Source organism: Bubalus bubalis, chromosome 8 (assembly GCF_019923935.1).
Source record: "Bubalus bubalis isolate 160015118507 breed Murrah chromosome 8, NDDB_SH_1, whole genome shotgun sequence".
Lineage (NCBI taxonomy): Eukaryota > Metazoa > Chordata > Mammalia > Artiodactyla > Bovidae > Bubalus > Bubalus bubalis.
Genome location: NC_059164.1, coordinates 111247118 through 111265285, shown reverse-complemented (window position 1 = coordinate 111265285; position 18168 = coordinate 111247118). Strand labels below are relative to the sequence as shown.

The following is an 18168-nucleotide window of genomic DNA, read 5'->3' as shown; positions in this document are numbered from 1 at the left end:
GTAACTAATATTTTATTTGACGAGCTATATAAATGTGCTTGGTGCTCTACAGAAGAGCAGAATTTGGATCATTTGCAGGAAAAGCACACATCAGAAGAGATGATAATTGTTTTTTGGACTTGAATAAATGTCTGTGTCGGTCACTGAAGAGAACAAAAGACACAAAAGATAACAAGAAATTAGGTATCAGAGATTAAACAAATTAATCATGCGATCTTAGCATCAGGAGGAAAAAAGGGATCTGCTTAGAAATAATTAAGATATAAATATAAGAGCTGGAAAGATTTTAAGTGCTTGCAGGTGGTAAAGAAAACCACTACCAGCTTGTAATTATGATGGAAACTGAATGGATATATGCAGTTTTTAAATGTTTGTCATAATTCTTTCACATGTGAATACATAAAAATATTTTATCTTCAGATGCCAGAAAAATAATTTGGAACATAGGTAAGAAACCATGTCACTAAAAACCATAGCAAGGGAGAAAGGGGTGTCTTTAGAAATCAAACGCTCTATTTTCAGTGGTAGAGTGTCTGATGTGGCAAGCAGACACCTTTGTTCTTAGTTCACGGTACCAGGGCAGCCTGTGTATTCTAGATCTATCTGGGGCATGTGGTTGTTCCATTGAAGGATGCTAGGTACCATGTTCTAACCAGTTCCAATTTATTTGGTTGAAGAGCCACACTGCTAAGAGAGCTGGTTTTTCCAACTGCTCTGTGAACCTGTGTGACTCGATGGGACAGGTTTGGGTCTGGATTCTTGAATTTCTGACAGTTCTCAGAGGACTATTTTCTACTCAGTGCTTCTGCCCACTTCCCTCTCAGAGGGGCTGTGAGAATTCCTGGTCCAGAGCAGGACTCAGCATCAGACGAAAGTTAGCTTTATGCGGGGAGCCGGAAACTCAAGGCTCCAGTAACTCCTTATAATAATCTTTATACTAGACACTTTATGCTGAATGAAGCTCTAATACTTTGGCCACCTGATGCGAACAACTGACTCACTGGAAAAGACCCTGATGGGGGAAAGACTGAGGGCAGGAGAAGTGGGCGGCAGAGGATGAGATGGTTGGAAGGCATCATCGACACAATGGACATGAATTTGAGCAAACTCCAGGAGACAGTGGAGGACAGAGGAGCCTGGCATGCTGCAGCCCATGGGGTCGCAGAGTTGGACACGACTTAGCGACTGAACGACAGCAACATATGAGAAGATTCCTAGGGACATGAAATGACATCTTAAAGTGCCTTGCCAGTCTTAATACTATTTAAATAATAACCTACGATGTGGCCTTTGGTCTATGTATTCTGATTCAATATCATGAATGTGATTTAAAAAAAAAAAACAACCACCCTAAGACTTAATATCAGTGCCTCATAAAACAGGTGGTATACAGTTTAGAGTTGTTCCTTAGTGCAGAAATTTGTGGCATCAGATTCTTTTTTCTGTTTGTTTTGTTTTTATATTTTACAGACATGCATTGCCATCTGTAGTCATCTTACTGCTGCCAAATTCTTGCCATTCCAAGGAAATAAGCTTCCCTGAATCTGCTGCTGCTGCTGCTAAGTCATTTCAGTCGTGTCCGACTCTGTGTGACCCCACAGACGGCAGCCCACCAGGCTCTTCTGTCAAATCTGACAAAGAGAAAAAAACAGAGCCCAGGGTTCTGAGAGGTGAATCACAGCTACTGTTCTGCAACCTGTACGTGAACCAGAACTCAGGGTCAGGGGTTGCGTTTTCTGCCTTGTAACTGAAAGGACCAGAATGCTGTGGTCTAGAAACAGGCCATACCTATTATCCAAAGGCGGAAAAAATTAGGCAGAGAAAGAACTGACTGGTCGTTTCTAATACAATGGAATTGGTTTAAGAAATCAACATAATTTTACCATTTCCCCCTTATAAAAAAAATGCACTCTCGCAGCTCCAGGCCTTGTGTTTATGATCATCCTGACATTCCACCCAGTGCTTGCCAAACTCCATGCACATGGGAATCATGTTTTTTGTCATATACATGTGAAACCTAATTATTATTTACTTATTCTCATTAAATTGACCTGATTTCTTATTTAAACAAATGCAGTGATAAAGCTTTATAACCCTACTGAGTACTTCTACGGCCTGTCAAGGCTCTAAACTTGAGAAGCCTGCTCTTTATTAAAGGGTGAATAGCATGGGTGAGAGAGCTGTTAAAGGCATGCCAGAACCAAATAGAGACTCTCTCTTTAACAAAATTAGAAGGACTGAAAAAGAGATGAAAAGGAAATAACTTTATATTATGCCACATGATGATACACTCACTTTCTTCCCAAAATGATCTGGTGAGCCCCTATGAAGGCCGACATGTAGCACTGCTCCAGGAGCCACAGGCTACAATGCAAATGGCATCCTTTGTAATTGTGCAGTGCACAGCCTGACCAACCGTGCATGTTCCTCATTTGAAAAACAGTGACAGAGCCTAACAGGCGCTAGAGAGGCAATGAGTAGCTCAGTCAGTAGTGTTCCAGAGAGAACAAGAATCTTATTACGTGAAGCCAGCATACCTTGGAATCCATTCTTTGCCTTTATCATTTGATATCATCTAAGACATAAGAAAGAAACACAAGGGAGCAGAAAGAACATAAGACCAAAGGATGGATGTCTGGAATTCTAGTTTCCAGGTTTCTGCAAAGCAAATACTCCAGTGTGGCATGAAGTGGAGAGCCCTTGTTGTTCACTGGGTTGTGTTCGTTGCTCAGTCCTGTCCAGCTCTTTGTGGCCTCATGGACTCTAGCTCACCAGGCTTTGTCCATGGAGTTCTCCAGGCAAGAATACTGGAGTGGGTTGCCATTCCTTTTTTCCAGGGGATCTTCCCAACCCAGGGATCGAACCCAGGTCTCCTGCATTGCAGGCAGATTCTTTACCATCTGAGCCACCAGGGAAGCCCCAGTTGATCATGAAGTTCTCTTTAATACTAAAGACACAGACACCCTATCTTCACAGCAAGGGGCATGCTTTATTTTAAAATAAATGTGCATACTTCATTTTAAAGCAGCATTTCTCCCCCTGATATCCTTCCAAATTAAGCTTGCAACTGATTTAAAAAAACTGAATAATAATTTGGCAACTTCCTCCAACTGAAGCTCCTTCTATAAAGATGCATTTTCATGGGAGGCCTTGAGTCTGACCCCACACTGTGGGTTTCTTGTTTGTTTGTTCCAAGTGTGTTTTTCCCGTTGCCAGTAGGCAGACTAGTTTTCCTCAAGTACCGATAAAAAGTCAGTCCCCATGAGCTTTCTTGTGAAATGGTTAGAGAAGCCCAATCTTTGGCAAGCTCACTGCCATAGCCTTTCAGTTTGGGATTTCACCACTGAAGGGCTTCACTGTTTTTCATAAACTTGTTTCTGGGTATTCACTGTTCTTTTCTTTTGGTAACCTCACTTTGAAGGGTTTGCCAAGGCGGGGCGATTATTAAGCTCTCTTATTTAGTGATGGAGTGATTCTCCATCTTGCTACACATTAGAGTCACCTGGGGGAGGTTTTACATCTCTGGCCATCTGTATCTTACCCCTAAAGTATCTGATTTAATTGGTCAGGGGTGCGGCCTGGAAATTGGGGGTTTTAAGAGCTCCCCAGGTGATGTGAAAATGCATTTGAGATAGAGGTGAGCGCTTTTGACTCTGTTGTGCACATGAGTCATGGGGGAATCTGGCTAAAACGTAGGTGCCGATTCAGTGGGTCTGGGGAAGGGCCTGGGCTCTGCATTTCTAACAGGCTTCCAGGTGATACTCACACCGCTGGTGAGGACCACACTTTTCAAGGCACCAGATCACACAGATCTCCTTCCAAATGTCCCCTAGTCAAACCAGGACTGAGGAGCTCTTCCCGTCCTGTACCTGTACAGCCTCAAGTAACATGATTTACAGCGAGAAACGGTATCTTTGTGTATACACTGTTGTTTGTTTCTGAATATCTGATAGTGAGTCTCCTGAGTCATATAAAAAAGATTATCCAGAAAAGCAAAACCCCGGAATCAGAATTCAGAGTGACAAATTTAGGCTCACAAGAACTAGGCTGCAATTGCTGATGTGAGGACCTACCAAGAACCCCAGAGTTGGTATGAAGATTATTTTAAGCCAAGGATATTTGGGATTTGACAGATGCAGAAAGAAATCTTTTGGGAACTTCCCATATCCAACTACAAATAGAATGAGACCATAAATCTCCTTTTCTGGGAGCTTTTAAGTCCCAAGAAGGAGGCCAAGAGCAACGCTACCCGAAATCACCCTTTCCAGGGGGGGGTTTATGGCCTTGAAAAGGACAAAGACCATTCATGCCGGCATGAACAACATTATCACAAACTTTCTTATCTCCTGTCTTTCCTTTAGAAGCCCATTTGTTCTTCCCAGAGGTCTCCCCCACCTTCTGTTTCTCTATGAAGACATGTGTAGAGGAAAAGTTTGTCCTAGACACTAAGCCTCTGGAGTCTGATATTAAATAATCTTCCCTTATATCTATTTTTTTCTCTGCACCCTCGTCCAGCCCCCAACCCCCATTCTCTCTTTTCCACTCACCTAAAAAAAAAAAAAAAAAGTCATCTAAACAAGCCTCTGTCATATCTCATAAGTGGTTTTCTGTTCTCTTAATAAAGTTTGTGAGACGGAGACACACGTTTCTTTATAAGCATTTACCCATTATGGAAATTAACCTGGAATTCCAATTACAGAATAAACTATGATGATGAGACTGATACAGCAAATGGTAAACACCAGATAAGAACTTTCTGCCCAAGTACAAACAGAAAATTTCTGCAAATGGACCTTGTGTTATATAGGTCAGGCCACTGTAATACCTGGGTAATAGACTTCTAATTTGAACATTGAAATGTTCCCTATACACATTGCTACATCAATCAGAAGAATGAAAGTGTCATATATAAAGCACAATTTTTTAAAAAATAAATGAACTTGGGACTTCCCTGGTGGCCCAGTGGCTAAGACTGTGTTCCCAATGCAGGGGGCCCGGGTTTGATCCCTGGTCAGGGAACTAGTTCCCACACACGACAACTAAAGATCCCGTGTGCCACCAAATAAATAAACACGAAAAACAAACAACTCAAACTTTGGCCTTTACAACTGGATCTCACAGACCTTCAAGCAAATAGTTTGCTAATTAAGGCAAGAATGAATACGAACTCCTGTTGGACCAAAGGAGCGTCTAGAGGCTTATAGAAACTGATTTCTTGGCAGCCGACCAAGAACACACACACACGCTGATGGTCTCAAGCAGTGAGAAGCTGTAACAGCAATAGGAACCTGCCTATTTCAAAGCGTAGACCTTGTCTCCACCAACCCGGGCATTTGGAAGAATCTGAGAAGTCTCTCCTCTGCAGCCCTGACAAGGCCTTGTCCCATCTCATATCTTCACTATTTTTCTTCTTTCAGCACCAGGACTGCTTCCCTTTGTTCAAGCCAGCCCACGAGGAAAAGCCAGCTGCCGTGTCATCCTAACAATACTCGTAGAAGGGAATTCTTTTTAAGTACTCCTGGCACACAGCACCCTCTCCATGGTATTGGAACCCATTTGTGAGGAACAAAGAGGACTGTTTAGTCTGTCTATTCTGACAATGGGGCAATTCTGGCTTCTTTTTGAAGCTTCACAACGCTTAGCAGGCAAATCCTGGCAAGAATTCATGATGACAAGAGATTCCTGGAAGCTGATAAATAACCGTGTCTGGGGGTGGAATATGTATAAGGAATCAAACACAATGATGTTTCCATGATGCACTGTTACATATCAGGAGTTAGGGTCGGGGAGGACTAGAGAGCCTTGACTGGACGTTCACACATCATAGCAAGTTGAATCTAATATAATAATAGCAACCACTCTGTTAGTGTTATTGCAGCTAAACTTCTGTCTGGTTTGCTCCGTGTCGATGGCTCGCTCTGCCAAGTGTTTTAAATCCATCATCTTGCAAAGAATTCTCTAAGTTAGGTATTCATTTCAGACGTGGGGAGACTGAGGAACAAGGTTAAGAAACCCGCTGGGCAGAGGCAGTGATGGTATCAGACCCCAGGCCTCCCGTCCTGCCTTGCCCCTTCCTGTCTTGGGCATCAGCAAAGTCAGTCACCACTTTGGAGACTCATCAGTAGGTCTGGAGGTGTCTCAGAGATATCGCCCACTTCATACCTTAGAGTGAAAGAGCAGAGACTTGAAGCACTTACTCAAGCAGCCCGACCATCTCGGTAGGGCAAGGAGGGGGACCCACAGGCTCCCCATCACTCAGGGTCATGTGGTCACTGAATTCGCATCCAATTAATTTTGCAGCCGACCGCTGCATCCCTTCATTTTAGTGCTATGCTTTCAAATGACCAGTATTATTACCTGCAGAAATGGTAAAAATCCACTGGGCTTTCTCAGCCTACGTGTACCCCTAAAGCCTGGAAGGCTACAGGGTTGTGTGTATAAATACACTGTTGGGAGAGGAACCTGACAGTTTCAGGTAATCTTTTAATATTAGAATGTGGATGGCGGGGCTGCATGGCAGCCGAATCACAAAGGCAGAAGCAAGGAAGTGATTTGATCAGATTATCCGACAGTCACGTTGAAGACATCCATTTAGGTATCTCATTATTTCACTTAAATGCAGAAGAGTCAATAATACAATATTCCTTCCCTTCAACTTATTTACTTCTGGCCCAGAGCAAGAATACAGAGGTACGTTTTGAGCCCCGGAAGCGCTAAGCACCCTGTTCATACCTTCCTTCACTTCCTTAATCCCCCAACTATGTCACCAGCAATGTTCTGTTATTAATCCCCATTTTACAGAAGAGAAAACTGAGGCTTAAGAAATAAAGCATTCTATCCAAGACAGGGCTTTGGACTTTACCTGAATCCAGGTGGTCCAAGTGCCAGGGGTCGGTGGCAGACGACATGGGTGACAGGGTGAGCGGGGAGGCCCCGCAGTTGGATTCCACCAGCTCTCCCTGGATGTGCACGTGAGCTGAGGCGTTGGTCTGCCTCAAGGCCGCCTTGAGAGGGGCGATTTGGTTGAACTGGACTCTGGAGAGGCAGCCGGTGAATCCCGGGGTGTTGTACTTGTGGATCTCTTGGTCGATCTTCCCTGTTTCTAAAAGAGAAAGAAAGAGAAAGTAAAGATCGTGTACACTCACTAGATCAGAGCAGTAGTATACTCTTGTCTTTGAACATTTGTGTCCAAATCTTACTCTTGGCTTTCAGTTTAAGATACTATGTTCTTTCAGATGAAACATTAATGACTGGATAAGGCTTTAGGGCTGGAGACTTCACTTTAAAAGGACCTTCTCTGTCACTGGAGAACGTGGTAAGAAGAGTAAGACTATATTCGCTAAAATAAAATCCATTCCTAATTACCTTCCAGCTACTTGAGATGTTGCTGAAACTAACAACACTCACTTGGCTCTGACTGACTTTTCACCTCTTTTCTGATGCTTCAGTGACTCTCATATAACTTCCCAGACCTCCTGGTAGATTAAGGTTTCCTTTTGTGCCTCTTATTTTCTTCTTTAGAATTCTTTAAAAAAAAAAAAAAAAAAGAAAAAATGATTCCTACAGCCTATAATCCTGGAGAAGGGAATAGTAACCCACTCTAGTGTTCCTGCCTGGAGAATCCCATGGACAGAGCTTGGCGAGCTACAGTCCCTGGGGTTGCAAAGAGTCGGTCGGACACGACTGAGCGACTAACACACACACACAGCCTATAATCAGGCATTTTCTTTCTTTAGAATCCAGTCCTCTGGGAATTCTGAGGCTTCCAGAATCCCAGCTAGTGTGGGAAGGGTGTTTTGGGAGTCAGGAAAGTTTCCTAATTCAATCACAAACATACAAATGCATTTAAGAATCATCACCTCCCCTAAACCTGTAAGTTCAGCCTCTTCTCCTACACTAACATTCAAATCAGGGCTGAGTCTGGGTGGGGGCATTTCCAAAGTACTGTTTGAATTAATATAAACACACACTGGGACTTCCCTGGAGGTCCAGTGGCTAAGACTCTGCACCCAATGCAGGGGGCTCGGGTTCAACCCCTAGTCAGGGAACTAGATTCCACATGCCACAACTAAAACCTGGTGTAGCCAAATAAACAAAAAAATAAAAATAAATCACATGGGCTTCCCTGGTGGCTCAGACGGCAAAGAATCTGCCTGCAATGCAGGAGACACAGGTTTGATACCTGGGTCAGAGAGATCGCCGGGAGAAGGGAATAGCAACCCACTCCAGTATTCTTGCCCGGAGAATTCCACGGACAGAGGAGCCTGGCCGGCTACAGTCCATGGGGTGACAATGAGTCGGACATGACCGAGAGACTAAGCACTCACACGCACACCCATCATACCAGTTAAGCAAAAGCAAGTGTCTTCTTGACCATGGCCCTGGATTCTAGAACCTACCAAGCAGAATGAGGAGTTGAAGGAGTCCTAGGCCCTCCTACTCCATGGTTCTTCTCAGTGTGGTTCCTGGACCACCACCATTAGCATCACCTGGGAAGGCGTTAGAGCTGCAGGGCGTGGCGCCCGGCCCTTTGAATGTCAGCGTGCCCTCCAGGTGATCCTGATATGGTTAAGGTCTGAGGCCCACAGCTAAACTATGGGCAATGATGATGCAGGGCTTCGAATCCAGGGGGTGGGCAACCAGCTCTCCAGAGAAGAGCACAGAGCTTGTATCCGGGTGGGAGACTATGCTAACAGGATGCTGACCTTTTAAATACAAGGACGTGGATGTGAGCTATTCACCCTTCCACTTGAACTGTGGAAAATAAAGACTTTGGAAAACAGGAGTTAGATACTTCTTTAAAAAGCTGGGTTCAGAGCAGGTGATGTTTTTAATGGGGGAATGCATACAGGTGAAATAGTCTTGTAAAAAAATTTACTCCTCCATTAATTAAAGAATAAATCAGTGGTGAAGGGAGCTTTCAGACCTTGAGGGCACAAGAAATGAATGTATTGATTATTCATCACATTAAAAAATCAGTGTATTGGCTGGCCTGCACTAGTCCCATGTAAATTTCGATTAGTAGACGAGATGACAACAGGGGCGACGATGATGAAGACAGTAATTCTGGGGATGCTCATAGGGTCTCACTTAGACAAGTACATAAAGAAATTTTAATTAATGGTTCTCCATATTTTCTTCTGCTGCAAATTTCAGTCTGTGACTCTGAGCTAAAGCACATTCCATTTAAGATGGAGAGGCAGGGTGCAGCCGCCACTGTGTACAAAAATCCTGCCATCAGGATGTGTCCTGAGGGTTCCTCTGATGACCAGGAAGAGGCTCTGGTCCCACCGACACCTGCCTTTTTCCTCCCTTGCCTTTTCCTCAAGGCTTGCAGGCTACACGGCGATCCATTCTTCATCTCCTCATCTATTGTCAGAATCCCTTGTTCTACGTTCACCAACTTGCCTTCCAGGCAGACATTTCCGGTATTTTGTTTCCACCCCCTCCCTCCACATTGGCTCAGATGGTAAAGAATCTGCCTGCGATGCAGGGGACCTGGGTTTGATTCCTGGCTTGGGAAGATCCCCTGCAGAAGGGAATGGCAACCCACTCCAGTATTTTTGCCTGGAGAATGCTATGGACAGAGGAGCCTGGCGGGCTATAGTCCATGGGGTCGCAAAGAGTTGGACACGACTGAGGGAGTGATGAACACTCACATCCTCCCTTCAGCAATCTGCCTTCTCCTGGAGCATCCTCACATCAAGGAGACCTGTGAGGACTCTGATCCCAGGGTAGGGAGGAGGAGCTCAGCTTCCTGCTATTTCTCTGGCTTCATCCGTAGTGGTGGCACCAGAATAAATAGCCAATGGTGGCAGGAAGCTGGGAACGACCTCAGCTCCATCAGCTGCTTCCTGCCAATTAAAGGAGGGTCACTTTGGCCTGTCCAGCTTTGGAGTAGCACTCCAGAAGGAAGATTCTGGGACTGGTGGCTCCTGCCATCTTGTGGGACTTCAAGTCAGTTCCATTCCACTCACTTTATCACAGGTACTGGACCTGTGGAGCAGAAGCAGGAAGGCAGACAAATCCAAGGATTCACCCTGAGCAGCCCTCCTTTGGGGGATCTTCCCCACCCAGGGATCGAACCCACCTCTCTTACATCTCTTGTATTGGCAGGTGGGTTCTTTACCACTAGCGCCACCTGGGAAGTGGAGGCGGGCATGGCAACCCACTCCAGTATTCCTGCCTGGAGAATCCCGTGGACAGAGGAGCCTGGTGGGCTACAGTCCATGGGGTTGCACAGAGTTGGACACGACTGAGTAACTTGGCATGCACGCATGCATGCACGCACCCTGGGTAGCCCATAGCCTCACTGGGGAAGAAGCATACAACCCGCTAACTCGACTTGTGAACACAAGCTGTCCAGTAACAAGAGTCAGTCTTTGTTGAACCCTTAAAATGTGCTCAATGTCCCATGCAAATAGGACATTTAATTCCTAGAAATACCCTTGGAGGAGGGAGCATTGCTGTCCCTGTGTAATGTGTGAGATAATGAGGCTTAAGATCTACCTGCTGAGGCCAGGCAGAGACCCGGGCTTCAACCTCTACAATGTTCTGAGCAAACTTTGTGCTTGGTGAAATGATTAAAGTCTATCCCCTGGAGGAGGATATGGAACCCACTCCAGTATCTTGCCTGGGAAATCCGATGGACAGAGGAGCCTCGTGGGCTGCAGTCCATGGGGTTACAAAGAGTTGGACACGTCTGAGTGACTGAGCACACACATGGTAAACCAGGGAGGCAGGCCTGCATGGGGTTCTGGAAAGCACTTCAGGAGGAGTAACACTAGGGTTTTTTCGGTTTTTGTTTTTGGTGATAAGAACACTTAACATAAAAGCTACCCTCTTAACAAATGTTTATGTATACAATACAGTCTTGTTAAACTTACAGGCACTCTCCTTCTTGCATAAGTGAAAGTATGCACCTTTGACCAACATCTCCTGATCCAACCCCCCACCCCAGCCCCTGGAAACCATGATTCCACTCTTGGCTTCTATGACTGGCTATTTCAGGTGCCTTATGTAAGTGGAATCATGCAGTATTTATTCTTCTGTGTCTAGTTTATTTCACTTGGCATAACATCCTCCAAGTTCATCCATGTTGTAGCAAATGGCAGGATTTCCTTCTTTTTTAAGGCTGAATAATACTTCACTGTCTACTTTATTTTCTTTATCCATTCCTCTGTCAATGGGCATTCAGGTTGCTTCCAGGCCTTGGCTATTGTGAATAGTGCTGCTCTGAACATGGGAGTGCAGACATCTGTAAGGTCTTGATTTCAATTCTTTAGTGAACATACCCAAAAGCAGAATTGTTGGATCCCATGGTAGTTCTATGTTTAACTTTTTGAGAAACCTCTGCACTATTTTTCATAGTGAATAAACAATCCCCCATTCCCACCAACTTCTCCACAAGCATTGGTGAATGCTTGTTATCTTTTGTAGAACTAGGTTTCGAGAATGAATGGAATGAGAACTCCAGGTTGAGTCTTTTGTGAGGTTTTGGTTCTGGGACCTGGGGGCCTCATATGAGGTCAGAGCTCAAGGCCAGATTGGGAAAGACCTTGAAGATCGTGTTAAGATGCTTGTATTTCAGTAAGAAACTCAATGATATTTAAGCTGCAGGGGATTGTGGTGGGAACCACATTAGATATTAGATTAGAAAGATAATTCTAGGGGAGCATAGTTATTGCTCTGAGCAGGTCTGCAAACACCCTGGGCAAAGACAGGGGTTCTTCTCCTTGAAGTAGGGCCAAGGCAGAGCTACACTGTGGATAAAATGCCCGTTCTTTACCAGCATCCTTTGCTCAGCCACTGAAGAATCTATGGAGACTCCATTTTGGATTTGTTTCCTCTGCTAGCGAGGTGGGTAAGACACTTCTGATCCTGGCTACCTTTCATATGGTCCTTGACACAGTTTCCTAAACTTTAAGATGGGCAGGCTTGGGACTTCTGGTGGTCCAGTGCCTAAGATTCCTCCCTCCTAAGGCAGGGAGCCTGGGATCGATCCTTGGTCAGAGAAGATACCCACATGCCAGAACTATTAGAGCTGTGCCGTCAAATATATATATATATATATATATATATGTATATATATGTATATGTGTATATATATATTTTTTAGAAAGGGCAAGCTTCTGATCACACCGCAGAAAATGAGTGGTCTCACGGCTGTATATACCTGACAGTTCCCAATTTACCGTGTGGTCCCCACTTCTTAAAGAGCTGTCCTCCCCTGTTTCCTTCTGACTTCAAAAGAGGGGTAAGTGTCACAAGGCAGATGGCCAGAGGGGAGCCCAAGGCAGGGGGTTCTGACGACGACCAGGAACCAGGGGTACAGAGGGAGGCAGGGACTCTAGGGGCCAGGCTCTGCTTTAGCTTTTCCCCGTCTGTGCTTCCTCTCTATTGGGGAAACCCCCCAGGGTTTCAACCGTAGTTCTTTTCCTAAAAGGTGGCTGGGTCACAAAGACAAGGGCTCTGATGCCCAGGAAAGCAGAACCAATACTTTCAAACCCGGACAGTGTCTGGATGTGCTTCTGAAGACCCTTGGCTGAGACCCGTTCCCCCTGGGGGCCACGAGTACAACAGATGCTCTTGTCTCTTCAGGGCCAGATGGTTCGAACTCTGGACCATGTGATAATGACATTAAGAGCTTCCACTATAAACCAAAATTGGTACATGTGTGAGGTACTGTGTTGAGTACTTTAAAAAATTATTTATTTGGCTACAACAGGTCTTAGTTGCGGCACAAGGGATCTCTAGTTGTGGCATGTGGGATCTAGTTCCCTGACCAGGAATCGAACCCCAGGCCCACTGCCGTAGGAGCACGGAGTCTTAGCCACTGGACCACCAGGGAAGTCCCTGTTTAGTACTTTTTATGCAGTATTCCACTGTTTTCTAACAACCCTGTGAGCCAAACAGGATTATCCCCACTTCACAGATGGGATGGTTTCAAACTGTGGTGTTGGAGGAGACTCTTGAGAGTTCCTTGGACAGCAAGGAGATCAAGCCAGTCCATCCTAAAGAAATCAGTCCTAAAGGAAATCAATCCTGAATATTCATTGGAAGGACTGATGATGAAGCTGAAACTCCAATACTTTGGACACCTGATGCAAAGAACTGACTCATTGGAAAAGACCCTGATGCTGGGAAAGATTGAAGGCAGGAGGAGAAGAGGGCGGTAGAGGATGAGATGGTTGGATGGCATGACCGACTTGATGGACATGAGTTTGAGTAAGCTCCGGGAGTTGGTGACGCACAGGGAGGCCTGGCATGCCACAGTCCATGGGGTCGCAAAGAGTCGGCCACAACTGAGCAACAACAACATAGATGGGGAAACTAGGGTTTGGAGAAATTAAGGTTTTGTCAATGAATGAACATTTATGCTTCATACAAAAAAGCAGAGAAGTCACACGTTTCATATTCTCAATTTCTCTCTGAAAAACAGACTATATTATGGAGTTTTATATTCATTTGGATTTGGAGCATTTCTATTGAGGGACTCTTCATAAGAATGGCACAGTGAAGTTTTGTTTTAAAAAAATTTAAATGGCTATTAGAGACTCCTTTAAGACCATTGTTTCAGTAGTGAGTGGGGCAATAATAAAGACTTTTCAAAATGCTGTGAACTGATGCAGAGCCTTTCCAGCATCGGTTAAAGCACCAGCAAGTTCTGTAAACACTTATCTGGGATAAAAATCTATACTACTTAAGGACATCTAAGAAATGACAGTAACACTATCACCTTAGTGCCTTTGAGCTCCTTAAAACTAAATTACGTTAATCTGTGAAATTCATTGCACTGGGGTTCTAGTGAAACCAAATATTAAATACGATTTACTGTAAGAAGCTACCTTCTGTGTGGAGATGTCTTGGCTCAGGGCTAATCTGGGGGAAAACCTGCTCAAAGCATGCAAATTTCAGAGATGCAGTCACTCCTGAAATTAAGTTCTCAAGCTGTCGTTAGTACTTTAACGTCTTGTATTCGTGGTGATATGGGTTTTAGAAAATAGCCCATTAAAAATACTGATGCAATTCCGGGTGAAACCTTAAAATGAAATGCTCTTGACAATACTTTTAAGGAGGGTGCAGCAATTACACCGCAAGGCATTAGCGTGCTCTCCAGGCTCTTTCTTACCCAGTTGCTGAATACCGAGTGACAGGCAGGAGTGTTTGAGAAATGAGAAGAGGAAAGGGCACTTGAGGAGCAAGAAATGCGGGGAGAAGGAAGCCAGACCGGTCGAGGACCCGACTGTGCGAGGACCTGGAGGGCACCCGGGAGCCTCCTCAGCGACGGGACACGCATTCTGATCCAACTCACAAAGACATTTCTCATTTTCCTTTAAGACGATTCAAAACGCATCTATATAGGCTTCTTGAGTATCCCATGGAATCTATTCGAGGGCTAATTTTTGTCGGGTTTTACACTTTTTAGGATTTTCTATCAAAACTCCTTTCTTGGGGGATGTGATATTATGAAACATGAAATATCACCATTAACTTAATGTCTTACTGTTTATGAAACAGAGCCCAGGGATCTTAGAAGGCTGATGAGACCTGACGCAAGGTTTTTGCTAAGGCTCTGCTGTGTGCCCCTCACTGTGCCAGGGGCTGAGGGGGTCAGCCTTTTAGAATTTGGGGGATCAGAACGGGATGGCAGACCTCCCCTTTCCTCTGCAGAGACTGCAGGTACCATCGGCCCAAAGCATCGTCCCTCCTCTAGTCCTGCCCTCAACTCTCGGGAGGAATATGTCCCACTGACGGCACTGGAGATGGTTTTACGTTACTCACAGACTGGATGTTAAATAACATCCAATCTCAGGGTGACAAACTTAAATTCCTCTCAATTTTCTTTCCATCCTGCAAAGATAGGGTCTTAGGTTGGCACCGGTTGGGACTGGACTGTATTTTCCGCCAACCATACCTGCTATGTTCCCTTTTTAACAAAGAAAGAATGGAACTGGACACTTCTGGAGGCAGGAGTATAGAACTTCACATAGCAAGCACTACGGGTATTTCATTTCATGACCACATTGCAAAATTTCCAAAGGAAATTATAAACATTTTCCTTTTAGCATGCGTGCCAAGTTGCTTCAGTCATGTCTGACTCTTTGGAACCCTGTGGGCTATAGCTTCCCATGCTCCTCTGTCCATGGCATTCTCCAGGTAAGAATACTGGGATGGGTTGCCATGATCCCTCCAGGTGATCTTCCCAACCCAGGGATTAAACCTGTGTCTCTTATGTCTCCTGCATTGGCAGGTGGGCTCTTTAACACTAGTGCCAACTGGGAAGTCCTTTCAGCACAGATTTAAGCTTCCCAGATACTCAGATGGTTAAGAATCCGTCTGCAATGCAGGAGACCCAGGTTCAATTCCTGGCTCGGGAAGATCTGTTGGAGAAGGGATAGGCTACCCATCCAGTATTCTTCGGCTTCCCTTGTGGCTCAGCTGGTAAAGAATCCACCTGCAATGTGGGAGACGTGGGTTCGATCCCTGGATTGGGAAGATCCCCTAGGGAAGAGAAAGGCTACCCACTCCAGTATCCTGGCCTGGAGAATTCCATGGACTGTATAGTCCGTGGGGTGGCAAAGAGTCGGACTCGACTGAGCGACTTTCACTTTCACTAAGTAAAAAATGGTAAGTCCATTTAAAGAAAAGTATTAATAACAGTAATGTAGGTAAACGGAAATGGAAAATATGTAACTGGAAATGGCGAAAATTATACCATTGGACCTCCAACCCTTGATTCTCGGTGTTAGTGGCCTCTGTTCCCTTCAGATGAAATTCCACCTTCCTCCATGATAGCCGTGATTCTCCATCACTTAGAACACCATGGTCCCCCCGCCCTTCAAAAGGGGGGCTCCGAATGACTCCCCCTCAGATCCGGCTCCTGGCTCTAACCACTTGGCCCAGGCATGCTCATTCCCTACCCTTACAGGCCAGAAACCTGAATTTGTGCCTCTACTGGACTTACAGTTTCCTTGAGAGCTAACGTCCCTCATTCAGTCCCTGTGTCCCACGGACAGTCTACACCTGGCGAGAAGCAATCGGCCGGTGACTGCTTGCTGACCACACCGGAACTGAACCTTAAATGTCCGTCATGCAGTTTGCTTGTGCCGGAAGTGCCGAGCACTCTGGAAATTTAGGCACAGCAAGGTTCACTGGGGGCCAGAGTTCATCAGCCTCAAGGGCAAAGGGCTGTGGAACGTGGCCTTGAAAAAGGAAGGGGAAGTAGTGAATTTAGATCCAGTAGATCACTATATATTTATTTCCAGAAGTACTATTACCTGGAAATCTGTCCATCTCACTAAGAACACACTGGTCTCTGAAAATACTATTGTGTGGCTCTTAAACTGACTCTTCAGCTAAAGGTGAATATCCAGTGTTACATAAACCCTTTAGAGCATGGCTATATGGGACCTAATGAAATGAGTAGGAAGTGGGCTTGAAATCGCTGCTAGGCTGAAGATGTAAATAATCTTTGGAAAATCACGCTGGGATGAAGTTGCTGAGCAGTCATCTGGTGTAGACTTGAAAACATGGGCAGGTCCTGCGGGGCTGGCAGCCACCCTAAGTGGGGAGGGGACCCTCGGGTTAGTGCTCAGCACCTGGGTTTCACCAGGTGAAAGTGTAGAATGTAGCTGGTGAGAGTGCAGCTGGTGCGGGTATGAGGGTGTCCGCAAGCTTCCCATTCGGTCATAGCTGTAATAACAGGAGCCTGAATGGGTCTCAGAATTGATTATTCCTAGAATAAACAAGTGGGAAGCAACTGAAACAAAAAGATTCCCCCCCAAACCCCAACCAAAAAAGTCAAAAGCATTAATCTAAAAAAGCAACACCAAACCAAATAAACCTCATTCCTCAATTCCAACATGATTAAGTCATAAACACTAGGCAGGGCCCTGAGATGCTGGAATCTGGCTTCAGCCTTAGCTCCTGTGCTTACAGGCAATGTGTTTTGATCAGTGATGTTTTGCGGACCAGCTGCCTTTCAGAAGATGAACAGCTAGAATTAAATCCATATACATAATTGATGTATAAATTATGCACCCTGACTTTTTATTAATCCCTGAAAGAAAGACACTAATGAGATTTTGTTGTATCTATTATATGCTTTTCTCTTTTATGAAGGAAGGCAGGACTAAGATACGCAGGTGTAATTTAAACAGCCCTTGACCTGTGACATATGCTAACTCAATCACAAACGGCAATCTGCAGGCAGAAGCAGAATCTTCGATTCCTTCTACATCATCTGTGCTACGTTTCAGTTTGTAAATCCTTTCCCAAGGATTGAGAAAACGAGGTTTTTTTTTTTCAGAAACATCAGTAACAAATGTCTTAATATGAAAATGGTAGCCTACTGTACTCTTTTGCAGAATGTTACATTTGTATTTGTATAAACTGATCACAGTCCCTCAGGTTTGGGGGACAAATCTATATATAGAGGGATACAGATCTATGTCTATATATATAAAGAATATGGATGTAAAGTATATAGATGTATGTGTGTATATATATATAGGTGTGTGTGTATATATATATAGATATGTATATATAGATGTCGATATGTATATGTAGATATATAAACTACAAACTTACCATGATTGCTAGTTAATACAACACACTTGTTATGGCAGAAACCAATACAATATTGTAAAGCAATTATCCTCCAATGAAAAATAAATAAATTTAAAATATATAATATAGCTGTGATTACAATATGACGGGAATGATATGATCCTTGTTAAGAACAAAAGCCCCAACATGGAGTCAATTATGCTAAGCTCCAGGTCACCAAACTGAGGCTTAAACATCACAACATCGGCTCTGTCAACAGTGGAATCTTAAACCAGTCCATCAGGAATCATCTGATCAGCGCTGGTTAGGTAATCTGTTTGACCCATGACATTCATTGGAAAAGACTCTGATGCTGGGAGGGATTGGGGGCAGAAGGAGAAAGGGACGGCAGAGGATGAGATGGCTGGATGGCATCGCTGACTTGATGGATGTGAGTCTCAGTGAACTCCAGGAGTTGGTGATGGACAGGGAGGCCTGGCATGCTGCGATTCATGGGGTCGCAAAGAGTCGGACACGACTGAGCGACTGATCTGATCTGATTCTCTAAAGGAAAGTAACTTTGAAATAACCAACCTGTCTTTTTGCCAGTATAATCTC

At 44.6% G+C, this 18168-nt stretch overlaps 1 protein-coding gene across 1 annotated transcript in view; it reads right to left on the bottom strand.

The window, feature by feature from the left end:
- CNTNAP2 (contactin associated protein 2) overlaps nt 1-18168 on the bottom strand; it is a 2308807-nt gene that overhangs the window by 33641 nt on the left and 2256998 nt on the right. Inside the window, exon 22 of the mRNA XM_025292067.3 lies at nt 6863-7102. Coding sequence (XP_025147852.3) covers nt 6863-7102 — 240 coding nt within the window. The remainder of the gene's footprint in view (nt 1-6862; nt 7103-18168) is intronic.